Source organism: Cimex lectularius, unplaced genomic scaffold, assembly GCF_000648675.2.
Source record: "Cimex lectularius strain Harlan isolate CLEC.00 unplaced genomic scaffold, Clec_2.1 scaffold15, whole genome shotgun sequence".
In the NCBI taxonomy this organism is placed as follows: Eukaryota; Metazoa; Arthropoda; class Insecta; order Hemiptera; family Cimicidae; genus Cimex; species Cimex lectularius.
Window position 1 is genome coordinate 1405843 of NW_019392667.1, and position 18566 is coordinate 1424408.

An 18566-nucleotide genomic window follows, 5' to 3' on the forward strand; every position below is an offset into this window, starting at 1 on the left:
AAAATATGAGATGCTCCATTGAAAACTTTTTTTGATGATGCCCCCTTCCACGATTTGAACTATGGAAGGAATAGTGATATACATATCTCAAAAAACTTATTTACTGTATACAATACTTATAATATAATAATAATCCTAATAATAAATAATAGCTTTCTTAAATTTATTTGAATTTATAATGAGATTTAGGCCTTTTCCCAAATTCTTATACTTTTGAAGATCAGCTAGTGTCTGAATGAGAGTTCTGCTTTTTTCAAATTTTTGATGCTGCCGGAGCGGAAAATTGAAATAAAAGAAAATACAAATTGTGGGTTAATAAACTACAATACCCAAAATCTTAGAAAAACGTAGTAAAGGTTTAGGGGATTTTACAATGAAAATCTATTAACTTTTTTATTCAACGATTATGATTATTATGTAAAATCGGTGTAGCTGAGTTGAATTAGGAAAATGGAGAGCGTTATTTTAAATATTATTAATTTTATAGGTATTTTTATTTTTATTAATATATGGCTTTATAAGAAAAACATTTCCTTTCATTTTCCATCATTTTTTTTTTTTTAATTTTTGACAGTTTCGAGATTTAAACCCATCAACAGCAACTATCAAAGTTCTTTTTATACAACATTATAAACATCACTAAGTTATTTATGTTATTATTATTATTTTTTGTATTGTAGGTTTATTTTGCTTTTTCGGTCAAACATCCGCTAAGCCATAAATGTTCTAATTTTATTTTATGTTTATTATAGCATTTACAAGTATTATAATATTTAGCAGTAGTAGTACAGTTTATTATAGTATTGTAATTGAAGAAAATAATAATTAATATTTTGTATATAAATATATAATAAGCTTAAAAACGAAATAAAAGAAATTTCAAATTGTGAGGTAATAAACTACAAACTACAATGCCCAAATCGCAACTTAAATAAGGAAAGATAGCTCAACAAAAAAAAATTTTACGAGGTACAAATTAACTTTTTTATTCAACGAAGCTGAGTCGAATTATGAAAATGGAGAGAGTTATTTTAAATATTATTAATTTTATAAGTGTTTTTAACATGGAATAATTAAAGATTTTTTTTTATTTATTTTTTTTTAATTTTTGGCAGTTGCGGGATTTAAACCAAACAACAGCAACTACCAAACAAGCACATGAATCTAAAAACTTCTTCAAAGTGGGAATGGCGTGAAAGTGGCGAAAAATAATAGCCAATAAAAAAATTATTGTTTTTGTTTTATTATTATTGGTAAGTAGCAACAGAATATTTATAGTATTTAAATATGAGAATAAAAGAATAATTTTTTTTTTTTTTTTTTTTTTTTGTTATGAGGGTTTGCCACAGCAGAGGTCATATTAACCCCCTTGCCACTGTTTTTGAAAAAAAAAAAACCTTTTGTAAGTATGTTGGGTTTGAATGCAGGGCACACCTTATGCTGTGCCAACGCCAAAAACATTGTGGCCATCAACACCTCTTATTATTATTATTTGTCATACAAGCCTATGTGAAATGTCTAAATTATGGAACAAAAATTCAAAATTATAATTAAAGATGAATAAATTTTATAATTTAAAATGTGTTTTTGGCATACATTTGACCTTCCAAATTGTCTTTTAAAAGTAAAAATTCAATTTTCAATAGGATAGATTAGTTTATGAGTGAATTTTTTTCAGTCAGAGCTTTGTAGCACTCGGAAGGGAACCTAAGATAAAAGTCCATTTATGTTTAGTGGTCTAATTGACCATGTTAATTATTTCAATTAATTTTTCTTTTTAAGGTTGAGATGAAAAAGTTAGTGTCACAAGCGGGATTCGAACCCATGACCGTCGGCTCAATACACCACTGCTCTAACCATTTGACTGTTGTAACTTCGATCCATTCAGACACCAACTCCCCATCTCAACCTAACTTTCAAATTTTCTCTCTTTTCGCCATTTTTTTCTTCTCAACTAAGACAAAAAAAAAGAATTATTTTAATAATTTCATCCAATGCTCATGGCTTCTAGGTGCATCATGACCAGAATATTTGAATTTAAATTGGAAAAAAACAAGAAAAAGGAAAAAAATCCTCCTTCAAAGGCAAATTTTTGGTACACTGATGGATCTAGGAAGCCAAAATGTACAGGGAAAGGAGACCCTTTGTGCAAGTACGCCAGTATCTTTCAAGCTGAAATACATGCAATCAAGAGATGTACTGTTATATATAAAAACATCACATCCGATATCCAGGCAGGATTAAACTCACACAGCTAAGAACATTAGGTCGAGAATGGAACTGAATTGCAAAATTAAACGAGGTTAAACAGGTTAAGTGAACAAAATAAAATCGCTGATATAACCAGAACTCTTTTGTAGTATGCCAAACCATCAATAAGCATCTTAGGAAAGAAGATGGAAGTGATGAAACGATGGAATTCACTCGGGCAAACAATCCAAAAACCTCCTGATGAGATCCAGAAAGAAAGGAACAATACAAAAAAAAAATTCTTAACTGCGAACTGAGCCCTTGAGAGATTAGCATCAACCAACATGTGTGCAGAATCTTGCCAGAAGAGACATCTCACCTACTAAACTGTGGTGCTACACTTAATGTCAGGAAGGAATATTTAGTGAAATAATAAACTGTAGAAGAAATACAACCAGTAAAACTTAAAAATTACTCGTTGAATTCGGACTCATCACTATTCAATAAGTACAACAGAGAAGATAGTTCTCAAAGGGGGACTGTATGCCAAATTTTACTCAATTATGTTATTTATAAATGAAAGAGACTTTCATTCAAAATATATATAAAAATAAAAAATTTAAAAAAGTTGATCACCATGTCAGTTTAATTTACAATAGAAATAGTAAATTCTACGCGAAAAATTACGTTTGAGTCATACTTAGTTTTACAATAAAATAGGGAGCATAAAAATAAAAGTCCAAGTCTTTTATAAAAACTCACACGGTATAATACTTGTAGTTTGGTTGTTTTTTACCAGATCTACTTTCCCCATTGTATTGGTATTTATCTACCTTCAGTTCTTTCATGTTAATTTTTTGGTCACCAATTTATTGTTCTTATTGCAAATCTGTGAAAAAACAGGATATTAGGCTTAAATTTGTTTGAGAGACAAAAACTTACTAATAAAAAAGTTCTTCTCATCAGTATAATTGTAATAATTGTTAAACTGAAAACAAAAAATAGAATTTTTAAATATTATTTATTTTTTCATTCCCTTTGTCAAGGGTTATCGGGGGCGATCCGATTATTTTTGCTCGTTTGTACGTAAATCTATGATTGCAACACAGAACGCATGGCAAGAGACAATACAGAGTTTACAACACAACAGATTAACGGTCTATTCTTCTGTCAGATGCTCTATTATTTCGTTGAGCTGGTTTTGTAACACATTATCATTTGCTGTGTCTATATTGACTATATCTTTGAGGTGTGGCTGTATTTCCTTGCAGACTGACGGTATTTTTATGAGGTTCATGAGGACTTTGGCCGCGTTCCTCTTGAGGTGTAAGGCTGAATTGTCACTAACGAGCACACTCAGTGCATCGTTGTGAATATCTTTTTCAACAGCGTCTATCTTTCCTTTGATCAGAGCTGTCGTGAACATCAATGTCCCGAAGACCTTGGCTTGCATTTTGTCATCCTGAAAATTTGTTCATTTTAGTTTTTAATTAGCATTTATATGAAAGGTGCTTTTACTTCTTTGTAATTGCTTGGCATGAGTTGGTCAATAACACCGTGTGCCACACAACCCTCTCGCCCGAGCTTGTGCTTGCAAAGTTGGGTGAATACGCCCATCGCAGCTCCTCTTACCCTCGAATTATGGTGTGTGAGCAAACTTGTTATGTCGAAAATGTCATACCTGATACTTTCCACTTTAACGGCATCGTTAAAATCCAACAAATGTTCCAAAGTCTCAAGGAGGTAATACTAGACAAGTCGATAATAATTATTAACAATTAACCAATATTATTAAAAAGGAGTACCAAGTGTTCTGCCATTGTAAATGGTCCTTTCATTGCTGTTTGTAATGCTGTAAGAATATGCCGGACAAAATGTTCATTTACGAGGTATTCTACAGCTAAAAACAAAAACAAAAACAAAAAGTTATTTAAAAAATAATCAACATGGAAGAGACTTACATAACCTCAATGCTTACAGATTTCAGCTGTTTTTCATATTTTTCTAGGTTTAATTTTGCGAGAATTCCCTTGGAGTTTGGGGGGTGATGAACCTGAAGTTTAATTCTTTCCGATCATTTTAGTTTACTTACCCTAGCTTTGGTCTCGCAGATGTGTTTCACCTTCTAACCAATTTCATTGCTTGGGTTTTGAGAAGCCAAAATGCAAAATTTAAATTGAAATAGAACAGAATTCTTTAGGTTCATCACCCCCACAGACCTACTTAGGTATCTACTCTCTTTTAAAATTACTTCCTGAATTCTTTAGTTATTTATTTTTTTTTTTAAACAATCATTAAGTTTTTGACCAAGTAATGGCTTAATGAATAAAGAACAAAACTGCTCTTTAACTTACCAAACCAATTGATTGCTAAGGCACGCAATGTCCTGAAAGCTTGGGCTCGCACAAGCTGTTCTTCATCGACCATGTTGTTCTTGAGATGACCCATGATGTACTTGTTCCGAGCCAGTGTTACCCTCCCGTTAGGCGCATCTGCAAGGACTTCCAAAACGTCTAAAGTTTTTATCCTGATGTACATATTTTTGCTGTGCATGAGCCTCACTAGTCTGAAATTATTTTATCGTGGAATTAAATGTTCGTTGTACATACGCAAACTACATACGCTTGCATTATGTTTAAGCGGAGTGCCTCGCATGCCCTTTCCGGGTTTTTGACAAGGTCGTTAAGTAAGCAGAGTGCTTGTGCGACTTGGACATTCGATTTTGTTCTGAGGAGTGTCCTTTTCTGTAAACAACACCAAAAAATAAACTTATTTCTATAAACCAAAAAGCAGTATAATGAGAATAAATTAAACTTTTTTTTACATAAAACAAGAAACTGTATATGTTTGAAACAATGTTTCAGCCTATAAGGCAGAAAAACAGGAGAAATATTTAAACTTCTTTGTCAAAAATTGACTGAAAACATAAGTCATAAGTTTTTAGTTTTGTATAAACAGAGGTCAAGCTTAGAAAATTTAGCTGAATCAGCCCTCAGCGTAGTTTTACATCATGTTTTTAAGAATTACCAAACTTGGTATGGATTGTCTGTCAAATCCCATATTAGCTCTTGTCACATCAACCCAAGGTGCAAAACAATATGGCTCGGAGTCAACAAGGTAGAGAAAAGGTGTCGGGTGGTCTGAGTATCTGTCGATAACCTCGTTCATAACTAAAAACCGAGTTACCGAGTTATTACCCTGGAAGACAAACTTATCGCCAGGCACTTACGGAGCTTTATCGTCTTGTTGATACTCCATGGCTCCAGGCTGTTAACCGGGGGTGACTGGGCGATATATTTGTGCTGATATGAATACATCCTGCTCGTTTTTAGAGTGGAGAATTATGACTGATGAAGTCAAACCTAATTTGAAACTTTTTTTCACGTTGTGTGTGTATTGGGATTTTTTGACTAACTTTTAGCAAACTATACCTTATTTTTGTGCCATATGTGTTAAAACAAAATGTTTTGAGTGAAAATATTTTCAATAAAAATAAAAGATTAAGTCAATAATTTATCTGGGTTTGACGCATTAAAGTAAAAAGCCATTTAATGCTCAGTTTGATGTTTTTTTTAAACAAATAATAATAAATTGAAAAAACTGCACCAGTTATTATTAATTGTTCAAACAAGTTAGTGAATGTTTAAGAAATTTAAACAATCTAAGAAGTAAATTTATAAAAGAATGGAGGTGATGAACCTGTAGTTGTCGGTTTTGTTCATCTTGTTCTATCTTTGCCGGTTTAGCTTCTCAAGCATTATTCAGTATGTACCATTTTTTATTCGATGGTGAAACGCCAAAACAAGATCTGTAAAAATTGAACAGCTAAGATAAGCAGGCTCAGATGATCAGATCAGAAATGAGTACAACTTGCTACAACCCAGTACACCCATTGGTCCAAATTTGAACGTTTAGAAGAGCAAATTTCTCGTCAAGTCAGAATTGGCAGGTTTCGTGCACTTTGCTATTTTAAAACTTCTAAATTGTATGATATTTTTATTAATACAAGCACGAATATACAATTTATAAGAGAAAGAAAACACTGACAATTGGAATAACTTGAAATTCGAATGCATAAAAAGTCAATTAGCAGGTTTAGTGCTTTTTGCTATTTTATATTACTATTTGTATTTCTTGTAATTTCTATGCTAATTTTTTTAACATAGCATAAATAGACAGTTTTATAACCAAAAAAATGAACAAATTGGCTGTAGGTTGAATTTCTCCAGGAATCAAAAAGTCAGAATTGACAAGTTTAATGCTTTTTGCTATTTTATTTATTCTTTATTAGGGGTGTTGGTAGCCACAATGGTTTAAGCGTTGACACAATGCTCATCACTGTTAGATAATAGTCCTGGATTTGAATCCAGCAGCCCTGCATTCGAACTGGATATGGGCTTTTTTTTCCAAAACCACCAGCCCTCCTTATTATTTATTAATTAATTAAGGTTTTAAGTTGAAATAAAAAATTGTCACCCAGAATCAAACAGATTACACGACATTTGAAAAATGGCAAAAAGGAGGGAAAATTAAAAAATAAATTTAAAAAAATTAAAATTAAAAACAAATTAAAAAAAAAAGTGTGGTTGAGATGGGAAGTTAGTGCCCGAGGGGATCGAAGTCACGATAGCTCAAGTAGTAGAGTAGCAGCGTATCAAGCCGAAGGTAGTGAGTTCGAATCCCGCTCTTGACACTGACTTTTTTATCTCAACTTACAACTTTAATTAATTGATTTATATTAATTGGTCAAGCAGACCACGAAAAATAGTGAATTTAATGAATTAAAATGAAGTATACTTCACTAAAGCAATCCGAGGCCATTTCACTTGTCACTGAGAATCAAATATAACACAAGATTTGAAAAATGGCAAAAAGGATGGAAAATAAAAAATATAAAAAAATTAAAAAATAAAATAAAAGTTGTGGTTGAGATGGGAAGTTAGTGCCCGAGGGGATCGAAGTCACGACAGCTCAAGTGGTAGAGTAGCAGCAGATCAAGCCGAAGGTCGTGGGTTCAAATCCCGCTTGTGACATTGACTTTTTTATCTCAACTTAAAACTTTAATTAATTGTTTGATATTAATTGGTCAAGCGGACCACGAAAAATAGTGAATTATTATTTATATTTCTTGTAATTTCTATGATATTTTTTTTTAACATAGCATAAATAGAGAGTTTATAATAAAAGAAATGAACAAATTGAGTATGTGTTGAAATTCTCCAGGTATCAAAAAGTCAGAATTGAGAGGTTTAGTGCTTTTTGCTATTTCATTTATTATTCATTCGGGGCATCAGGGGCTGATAAAACAACATAATTAGCTTTTGTCTTCAAGATCGTACATTCCTTTAGAGTGTACATGAATAAAATATACCGATATTGCATATAATAAAATGACGAAACGTGCCTACAGGACGAAATAATAAGGTTAGGTGGACCAAAATGATCTGCAACGACTACACTGCATGTTCATCACCCTTCAGTATATTTCACAATGACCTGTGTTGTGATTTTACGTACTTCATCTATGACCCTAGTTGTCATTATTTTGACACTCCAATCTAAGTAAAAAAAATTAAATTTTCTGTCACCCGGGAATAGGAGGTTGTTCAGAAGCATTTGTTCTTAATATAAAGTCTAGGCTTATCTATATCGTTATTTATGGTTGAGACATGGTGCGAATTATGCCCATCATAGTGTCCTCATGCCTAAAACCACAGAAAAAGCCACGGAAAGGCTGACATTACTAACAACTACGATCAGATAGCTCCAGGAATCTGTACTGTTAAGCACTGCCAGACGATATCGAAGATTATCTATATCTAGATTTATATTTCTTGTAATTTCTATGTTAATTTATTTACATAGCATAACAGTTTATAAAAAAAGTCTTATCAAAGATTATCTCTTGGAATTTAATAACTTTTTTTTTTATCTGCAGCGTAGACGCATGGGCCTTGTATTTTTATTTTTTTATATTTTTTGTGAAGCAATTATTGTAGTTTTGGAAGGGTTTGCTTAAATCTGTTGTAAACACCATTGTTCTACCATGTTATGTGCTTTTTGCGTGAGTTTTTTTTTAATGTTGAGGCAATCTTTTACCTGACTAGTATAACAATGTCATCTTCATAGTCTTGGGAATAGATCCCGCTTTCATTTACTTTACTTGCGGCATCGACCACTACCACATTCTCAGAGGCAAGAGTTTTCCTCTATAACAAATACAGTGTGGCGCTGGCCCGAAGAGAGAGGGAGAGAGAGGTTGAAACAAGAGAGAGGGGAAGGACTACGGGGAGTTATGAACGGTACCAGATGAAGACAGTACTTTTTTTTTGAGCTGATTATCTGCACTAAATCAGACATCCTTGGTCTAGGATCATTCAAGAGGACTCTTTTCAACATCGGAGACCAATATTCAAGAATAGCATTTCCTTGAGGTCAAAACAAATTTTCTTCTCTCTACAGGATCAGTATCATGATCCAATCTTCCAAAGTTTTTTTTTTAATGAATCTTATTATTATCTATTAAGGGGGACTTATCTTGCTGGAGTTATATATTTTAAGAAGAAAAAAAACATATTTCCTTGTACTTGAAAGGTGATGTAATGTATTCTATAATAATGACAAGAGCAATGAGCAAATTTCAGAAAACTATGTACATGTGCTTGCTATACTATAAATAGTATCCTATTGAATTTCTTATATCAATTTTAATTAGGGAAGATTACAAATTAAAGTTGATGGTTGATAATTGTATTGTATAATTGTATGTAAGTTGATAATTCTTGCCTCGCTATGATGATCCTGTAGAGAGAAGAAAATTTGTTTTGACCTCAAGGAAATGCTATTCTTGAATATTGGTCTCCGATGTTGAAAAGAGTCCTCTTGAATGATCCTAGGCCAAGGATGTCTGATTTAGTGCAGATAATCAGAAAAAAAACTGTATTTGTACTGTATACTGTATTTGTTATACCTCCTTGTCGACATCCTCTCGCCACCTCCATTACTACTGTTTTGTGGAATAAGTCCTGCACTTTTTTTCCAACGATAAGAAATGAAATATGTCTCGCAAATGGCACAGGAGCACTGAAACATAAATAAAATTATTTTTATTTACTAAAAAAAACATCTTCAAAATAATACTGACACATATTCGAATGCAAAGCAATCACTCAATGGAGACATAGGAGACCTAGTACATCTTAAGAGAAGGATCGAGATGGTTGCACTGAACAAACAATTAGAAAGGTACAAGCCAGAAGGCTGTGCTTGAGAAACAAAAACCCCTACTTCTATCATCATCATCATCAATGTCGCAAAAAAATTATTTAAACTTTTTTCTCACCACCATTTACATTTACAAACTGAAGCATTGGGGGCTGAAATGACACATCGTGGCCGAGGCTACAAGCTGGGGAATGTGTTTTATTATCCAAAAATCAGCCCTGAAAAGGTTAAAACTCAAAAATTTATTTTCGTTAAATTATTTATTGAGATGCTGAAAATTAAAGAAAGATAAGGATAGGTTTAGCATAAAACACACAATTTTAAAAAGTGCGTGTTGTTTGATTAAAAAAGAAAATAATTGTATAAATATTTTTATTTCACATTTATGTATAAAAATTTTTTACACCGAAATGTACAATAAACATATTTATTTCATATTTAAAATTCATCTATAGTTGGATGGATAAAAATTAAATCGTCTTCCCGTTGATTATATCATTGTGGTTTGAGCGAGAGATACATTTTATTCTGAGTCTTTTGCTTGACCGGATTTATCTTCTGAAGTATCTGCGTCATGACGTTGACTAGCTGTTCAGAACTGAGTCCGGTTTTTCTGTTTTTGAATTTCTGCAGGAGCTCTGTAGCCGTCATAGGCTTCCTCATGAGATACCTCCTGACAGCCTCTTCGGTTATGCCGTTCTCACCTCTGTGAACAATACATGGCGGTCAGTTAGAGTAATAAAATACGTATGTCGATTTTGTACCCATAAGAAAGAAGGGGCATCTCCATGCGTGGCTTCTTCGTCTGAACCGGATCGACTTTCTTCTCGGCCGGAGTCTGTGCGTTTGAACTCGATCCATTATCTTTGGATTTGTCTGTGTCCGAATCACTACTATCACCGCTTGAATCTGAAGAAGAATCTATAAAGTAAATAAGCAATGTAATTATTATTTTTTAGTTATTTGTTATGAACTAAATCTACCTTTTATATATAATAAAAATATTAATAAATTAGTTATTTATTAGTAAAAAAAATCTATCTTTATACCATCATTTTTCTTCTTTTCGTTTGACTTTTTCTTCCTTTTTCTCTTTTTCGCATCTTTAGCATCTTTCCCATCGTTCTTTTCGGCATCTTTGTTTTCGGCAACTTTCTCTCCTTCTTTCTCCTCTTCTTTCTTTTCTTCTTCGTCCTCCTCCTCGTCCGATGTAAGGAGCCTTCTGAGGGCGCTCTCTTCCGCCACACCTTTCATTTCCTTGACCACCTTGGCGTCGTGATCTGATTCACTAAAAAAATCCAGACGGAAATGTATTTTATTTATTTTCATCATTTGTTATAATTAATAAATGAAAGATTGTAAACCTGTCTGATGAATCGGATATATAATCGAGCTCCCGCCCTTCTTCATCACCGTCGTCACTTTCCTCAACGGCTGATTCATCAGAACCTTTACGTTTTTTCTTCTTTTCAGGAACTTTTTCTAAAGTAGACATATTTTCAACACACTGTTTTTTATCTCTTGTTACGCAAAATACTCACTCTTTTTCTTATCTTTTTCTTTCTTCTCTTTTTTCTCGCCTTCCTCATCATCAGATTCGGACTCATCTTCCTCAGAATCGATCCAATCGTCCATTTCAGAAATCTTAAGCTCTAAAAACATTGAATGAAATTAAGGGAAAAACGGATGACTGTAAATAATATACCATTAGATTTCCTCCCCTTCTTTGGTTTTTCTTCTTCTTCCCCTTCGCCATCTTCATCGTTCTTTAGCCTTTTCCTCATCATGAGCGAAAAGTAGTTCATCACCTTGTTCCGCCTAGAAAAATGATCAAAATTTACTAACAATTTATTTAAATTGTCTTTTTTAATATTTACCTTCCAAATTCTTGTTCTGCTTCTTCTGCCGATAAGGCCTTATACCTCTGTATGGCCTGGAAGTTGTACCACTCGTTCAAAGGGTAAGCTTCGATGCCACCATCAGCAGCATGTGTGAAAACGTAATAGGACGCATTTTCGGCCACCCCACCTTCACGAATCCCTTTGAATCTTGAAAAAAAAGTATTATGTAGTTCTCTGATTTTTTAAAATTGAACACACATGGTGGGACGCCCATGAATCAAAATAGAGGTTAAGGGTAAAATTGTGGGATTCATACTCATATTTGAGGATAACAATAAAATTATACTTCATAACATCACCCAACTTTATAGAATATTGAAATAAAAGGAAACACAGGAAAAAAATGAATTACATGTTTAAAAAAATCGTCCCCATGTCTGGACGTTTTATAGACTATTTGTTATCTCAAAATAGCTTCAACTAGATATAACAAATAGATAGGGGACTGTGGATCAATAGCTGAGATGAGAGTGATGTAACCCATAAAAATTACTATAGGATGACCACAGGTGGGCATAAAGACTTGGGTTTAATAAAGAAGTAAACGATATAGAAATAAAGGTCAAAGATATGCAGATGAAATGGTATAATTGCTAAAGGAAATCTTCTTTGGTGACATGATTTGATTTGCTGGGCTTGGAATCAATCTTAATCAAACAAATGTTCCAGAAAACAAACAAGTTTTTTTTTGTAAATTAATGTGTAGTTGGCTCAGAAGAAGGAGCCTGTAAGAAAGCTAGGCAACACATAAAGGATCCAAAATGGTGGGACTGTCTTGAAAGTGGAAGTAAGTGGCTAGGGCACAACGAGGGCTACAGGTTGACAAGAATAGGTGAACTCCAAAAAAAGCTGGCTCTTGAACCTTAATTTTTTTTAAAGGATTTTTTGTCGTCAGAATACAGGATTCTGGAGGACCAAATGATGAAACTTAAGGTAAGCAGAGGGAGAGATCACCAAGAGGTTCAGGAAATTCTCCATCAATGAACGCATCGGAAGAAAACCAGGCTACACTTTTATTAGTTCTTGTTTAGTAGTTTATACCCTGTTAGTTTTTATAAAAGAGATGGCATTTTATTTAATTGAATTAAATACAAAAATGTAATTTGAGTTGATTTTTTCAATACATAACTTTCTCATCATGCTGGGAAATGACACTAACTTTATTTTAAATGAGAATCCCATATTTTTATTGTCAATTTCTGTTCTAGAGGCTTATTTTATGCCACTTTTACTGAAAGAAAATTTTTAAGAAGTTTGTATAAGACCATTTTTGTTAATGCTAATTGTTTTTTGAAATAAACAGGGAAGGCCATCTTGTAGTTACAAAAAGCATATCTCCTTATATGTCTTACATTGGGCATAACTCATAAATGTTCGATCCTATCAAAATTTTCCTTTTGGTCCGTGTAATCTGGGGTTTGTGCAAGACCATTTTTTGTTAAAGTGAATCGTTATCGAATTAAATTGGTGGACTATAGTTGATACATATATATCTTTTATATTTTTGTAAATAAACTTTGCCTGTCTATTAAATAAATTGAGGCATTAAGTAAATCAGGCCAGGGGGGCAGTGGAGGAGGCTATAGGGAGGGAAACGCGCTTTAACTCCCAAAAAGGTTAAAGGAGACACTGTTCCACTTTACGTGTGTTACTTTCACAACGGCATGGGAATATTGTTTCCCAACGGCTTTGCGTTACATTATTAATTAGATTTACTGAAAAGAATTTCAAGAGTTTAAAGTAAATAAAATGAGGATTGAGATAGCCAAGTGGTTAGCGTGATAGACTCTCAGCGTATAAACCCCGCGGTCATGGGTTCGATTCTCACTGCTGCCTCTAGCCTTTTATTTTTTGTCGTGATATCGTTCCTCTCAATACACAAACTAATAATATATCATCTCTTTTTTTTATGATATTCTTTACAGCTTAATTGATTAGTTTGTCCAAGAAAAAAAAATTACCCCCAAATTTCCAATTCATTTTTCTGATAAATAGAAATCTCTTGTTATTCAAAAAAAGATAGCCTATAAGAAGTAGAAGTAATCAAACTCATATAACGATTATATACTATTCTCGAATATGCAATGACAAATGCAGCTTAATTACACAAATAATTTAGAAAATTGTCTATCTGCTGATCCTAAAAGTTTCTGATCTTATGTTCAAAAGAAAATAAAGATGAATTAATTACCAAATTCTATGAAATACTTAGATCTTGTAGCTAATAACTTTCAAGACATAACCAACTATTTTGCTTTTTACTTTGGCTCAGTGTATTACAGTGTGGACTATCATGAATTTAGATATGACGAGACAGTCAATGTGTTATCAGCAACAATCAATGAAGTTGAAATTTTAAAAGTATTTTATAATTTTAAATATAAGGGTCCTGACGACATTCTAAGTGTGGTGTTGAAACAGTTTTTTATTGTTGTTCTGGTCAAATCACTGGCAATATTATCCATCATTAGAACTGGGTTTGTTCCCAGATAAGTGGAAATCTGAAAAATTGTACCCATTTTCAAAAGTGGTGACCAATCTTTGATCTCAAATTAAAGACCTGTAAAATCTCGTAATAAAATATTTGAAATAATTATATCTAATAAAATAACATTTTTTTTTTAAATATTTACTTGATAAAAATCAACATGGTTTTATGAAAAATGAATCATCATTCACTAACTTGGTGTATACTCAGTCGTGAATTTTTGATGCATTTATGGCTGGATTTCAGGTCGATTTTATATTTACCGACTTCAGTAAAGCATTTGATCGCATAAATCATAACATTTTGTGCAGTACGCTTGAAGCTATACATGGTATATACATTGAAAGTATACATGGTAAATTACTAAAATGGCTTAGGGACTATCTAAGTGATAGAAAAGAATCGGTAATTGTAAATAATTCAACGTCTAAACGAATAATTGTTAGTTCCATTGTGCCCCAAGGGGGACATCTGTTGCCATTATTGTTCAATATTTTTATAAATGATGTTGCTAAATGTTTTGAATTTTGTGCGTTCAGGTTTTTTGCTGATGACTTAAAAATTTTTAAACTGGTAAAATCATTAAAGGACTGATACGCTTCAGCAATCGTTTTCAAATCTAGTCAACTGGTGTGATATGAATAGCATGTCCCTAAATATCGATAAATGTAAAATTGTGTGTTATCATAGAAACTCAAATCCCATTAGATATAAGAGAAAAATATGTGATATGGAATTACTGGCTTTAAATATTATTAAGAACCTTGGTAGTTGGTCTAGTTTCTCTTTTATGTTACATATTAAAACGGCTGTAAATAAATGTTTAAAATTGCTTGGATTATTAAAGAAAAATACAATAGAATTTATGAATTTTCATTGTATAAGAATGCTTTATTTATCTTTAATAAGGCCGGTTCTGGAGTATAAATCAGCTGTTTGACACCTTATTATATAAAATATGTTCAGAGAATAGAAAGTGTGCAAAAAAGATTCTTCAGGTATGGGGCTTTCAAGCTTGGCCTAAAATTGGATTTTTTTTAAATGACCTTAGGTTGTTGACAACTTATGTACTCTAGAAAAGCGTAGAAAAGTTGGCAATGTTACCGTTTGTTTCAGATTAATAAATAACATACTATGTTGTCCGGAACTTTAGAAAGAATTAAACTGAATATACCTAGTAAAAGAACAATGTATACCAAGTTGTTTTATGTTCCTATAAGCAAAACAAACTATATGGTCAACTCTCCGATGCATAGAATATGCACGGAGGAATGTTCAGTTGGATCTATCATTCATTGTGTTCTGTGAAAGATATGTAAATTGTATAATGTACTTAAATTGGCTTGCCGTAAATAAAGATATTATAAATTATAAAGATATTATAATTAATAATTATAAAATATTGTCTATTTGGCTAATATGCATAGTTCATAAGGTCATTAAATAAAGAAATAAAAACCTACTTTTTTCCAGATTTCCCTCCGACTTTAAGAATCCATGGTTGATCCTCTGGTTTATAACGTCGTGTTATGATGCCGTACTTCTTTCTCCTCGCCTCTTCCCTTGCTTCTCTGCCGTACTCGCTCCCGGCACCAAACCTGGTGATAAAAAGATTGTAAAGCTTGGACGGCAGTTTAGACTTGAGTATGACTCACTTTGGCTGTTCTTCGTCCTGCGTCTTGAACTCTTTGATGTTGTTTTCCCTTTCCATCTTGACTTGAGACCATTTCGTAAAATCGACGTTCTGGACCGAGTTGAAACGCATGACATGGTACGACTTTCTCGAATTCCTAAAACGTCCAGACAATGAAATAAGAGATACTGTATAAGCCGGTCCTCATCTTAGCATAAGATATGAATAGTTTTTAATGTAAGTTAAAACTAGTAAGGAATTTCACATTGGACTTAAGACCATAAATCTGATAGGACACCCAGTAGGGAGCAGAGACATTTCCCACAAGCCTATAAGTCATAGAAAAGCAACAGATGAACAGTCTGTCCACTAAATAATTAAAATCAAGGAGTTATTTAGTGTGGGAAAGTTGTACATAAATTACCAAGCTGTGGGATGCCATAAATTTGGGGTCATGTCAGTCAATTGGGTGTCAATACACTCTTCTGTGGAAATCCATCGATATGAGACTGCATAATAGAAACTCCTTAGTGTTGTTTTCGTGCAGCCAACCTTTGCAAGAAGCAAGTTGACTATCTAGTCCAATGGTTTTTGTTTTTCCTTTCCTCTCTTACCCTGTTTGGGACACAGGTATAAATGGGGATGATTGGAAATGCAAAGGCAATCTAGAGGACTCAGTCAAGTGAGTAGGAGGCTCACAGAGTCAGTCCAAGTCAATTGTCCAGGGCCAAGACGAGTCAGATATAATAAATTGTCAAAGAATGACAAGTTAACTGTCAAGTGTCTTGGAAGCAGCAGGTGTCAGTCACAGCAGCCATAGTCAGTCTGAGACATGTCGACTATCCGGGAGCAACACGATTCTAATAGTGTTGACTGTTGAAGAGCAGTCCGATGCAGGAAGAATCAACTGTTGAGTGTCTCCTAAGCAATGGATAGAAAAATGGGCTATGTCAACTAGAAGCAAGAAGACCGTAAAAGAACAGTCAACTGGAAAACTCAGTCAAGTCAGTCGGTGGATCACAGCCAGACCAAGACACATCAATTATCCAGGACTGAGATGAGTCGAATAGAGTAGACTGTCAAAAAGAGAGCCAACACAAGACTAGTCTGCTGTAAAGAGTCTTGCAAGCAGCAACCAGAGCCAAGAGGACTCAGCACAGAGTCCTTGGATATGGAAAACTCAGTTGATTCAAGGACTCGGTCGGGGACTGAGCGAAAGGTCAGTCAACTTGAGTATTCAGTTGTCAGTTGGTTGCTGACAGAGTCAGTCTGAGAGGCCAGATTGATTATCCAGGGCTGAAATGAGTCAAATAGAGTAGATTGTCAAAGAGCAGCCCAATACAGGACGAGTCAAGTGTCGAGTATCTTGAAAGCAGTGCACAGAAGGAAGGACCCAGTCAACTGGAAGACTCAATCAATCCAAAGACTAAGTTGGGTCCTCGACAAGAGGATACAGTTAACTCAGTGGTTCAGATAGTCGAGAGCAGTCATATCTACCAGTAAGGACTTAGACATCACTATACGCCAAATACAGTAGACTGTCAAAGAGCAGCTCAAGCAGAATGAGTCGACTGTCAAGTCTCTCAGAAGTAGCAGACAGGTGGATAGACTCCGTCAACCAGAGCCGAGCCAAGAAGACTCAATGAGAGCACAGAGTCTATTGGAGGACTCAGTCATAGTCGGTGGATCAAGCAGTCATCTCTGCCAGCAAGGACTTAGCCAATGCGACAAGTCAAATAGGAAGCTGTGGAATCCTGGAAGATGCTGAAGGACATGTAAGTTCGAGTTGGCGAGCATTATCTGGAGTAAGTCCCTCTTGTAAATAAGCTCATATCCACAACTATTGTGGCTGACTTGCATCTATTGTGTGACTTTCTGTTTATTACAATATTAAGACAAGCCGATGCAGCAATAAATGTTCATGATTTTATTTCTGGATAACGATCAGGATAGGCACATAGAGCGTCGGCTCAGGCTTACAAAAGTTAATATAGATTAATAAATAGGCTTACTTGGGCACTTTAATGCTGTACTCCTGCACAGTCGGTGCTGCGCCCTAAAAACGAAAAAACTTTCAGGCATGTTCAAAATAAATCGAAAAAACGTGCATACCGGCGAGTTGTTCATTATCTTCGTTTTTTTTTAAATCGTAATGAAAAGAAACGCTATCCTAGCATCATTCCTTGATGAAACTCCACCTGTTGAAACTTAAAACGGGCCAAACTTTCTTGGCAATGAAGGGCTAATCACTTTCACCTCGGAATAATCAATTTTGAATGTATTTCTATCTTGGAAATAAACCGTTTTCGGCCTAGAACCAAACAGAACGAGAACCAAAAACAATTCACACTCGAGAAGGTTTTATGGATAGTGAATTAGCGATCGCTGGATCAAGGTAAACAGAAGGCTGAACAACTCCCAAAATCCAATTGGCTCTTCGCCTGGTGACGCAAAAATCAGTAATTGTTTGCCCCATATGCCAATATTCCTCCAATTTTCAAATAATCCTCAATAAAATTAGTAAAATGAAAATATTACAAGTTACAGACAATAAAAATAATTATAATAACTTATTAAAACAAAATACAAGGCAGGAGAATGACAATTTATTTATTTACACGGGTAAATATACCCAGTTCTATACAAATTCTATAAGAGTTTAAACTATACATAAATAATAATAAATAATTGAAACATAAATAATAATTTTATACAACAATAATTAAAAATATGGACATATTCAGAGAAACAAACAAAAATAAATATTGTAAGCATTGTGTCATAATACACGTGTATAAAAATATGAAAGAAGTGAGAAGGAATGCTAAAAATTTAATCAAACCACACAAATATATAAATAAATATAAAAGAAGTAAGAAGGAATTATAAAAATTTAATTAAATAACAGAAATATGTAAATAAATATAAAGGAAGGGAGAAGGAATCATAAAAATTTAAACAACAGAAATATATAAACAAATATAAAAGAAGTAAGAAGGAATTATAAAAATTTAATTAAATAACAGAAATATGTAAATAAATATAAAGGAAGGGAGAAGGAATCATAAAAATTTAAACAACAGAAATATATAAACAAATATAAAAGAATTTAAAAGAAATTATAAACATT

At 33.4% G+C, this 18566-nt stretch overlaps 2 protein-coding genes across 2 annotated transcripts; both read right to left on the reverse strand.

Moving 5' to 3' along the window:
• Positions 1 to 3192: 3192 nt before the first annotated feature.
• LOC106673796 lies at positions 3193 to 5654 on the reverse strand. Its single transcript, XM_014406073.1, has 7 exons — positions 5420 to 5654; positions 5218 to 5360; positions 4813 to 4934; positions 4545 to 4756; positions 3996 to 4090; positions 3709 to 3939; positions 3193 to 3652 (listed from the first exon to the last, which is right to left on the reverse strand). The coding sequence occupies exons 1-7, from the start codon at positions 5505 to 5507 to the stop codon at positions 3350 to 3352; spliced, it is 1194 nt and encodes a 397-aa protein (XP_014261559.1). The 5' UTR covers positions 5508 to 5654; the 3' UTR covers positions 3193 to 3349.
• Positions 5655 to 9774: 4120 nt separating this feature from the next.
• LOC106673946 (general transcription factor IIF subunit 1) lies at positions 9775 to 17843 on the reverse strand. Its single transcript, XM_014406344.2, has 11 exons — positions 17549 to 17843; positions 17449 to 17492; positions 15459 to 15593; positions 15267 to 15401; positions 11292 to 11462; positions 11120 to 11232; positions 10956 to 11066; positions 10779 to 10896; positions 10464 to 10702; positions 10179 to 10335; positions 9775 to 10120 (listed from the first exon to the last, which is right to left on the reverse strand). The coding sequence occupies exons 1-11, from the start codon at positions 17561 to 17563 to the stop codon at positions 9910 to 9912; spliced, it is 1449 nt and encodes a 482-aa protein (XP_014261830.1). The 5' UTR covers positions 17564 to 17843; the 3' UTR covers positions 9775 to 9909.
• Between the last annotated feature and the right edge of the window lie 723 nt (positions 17844 to 18566).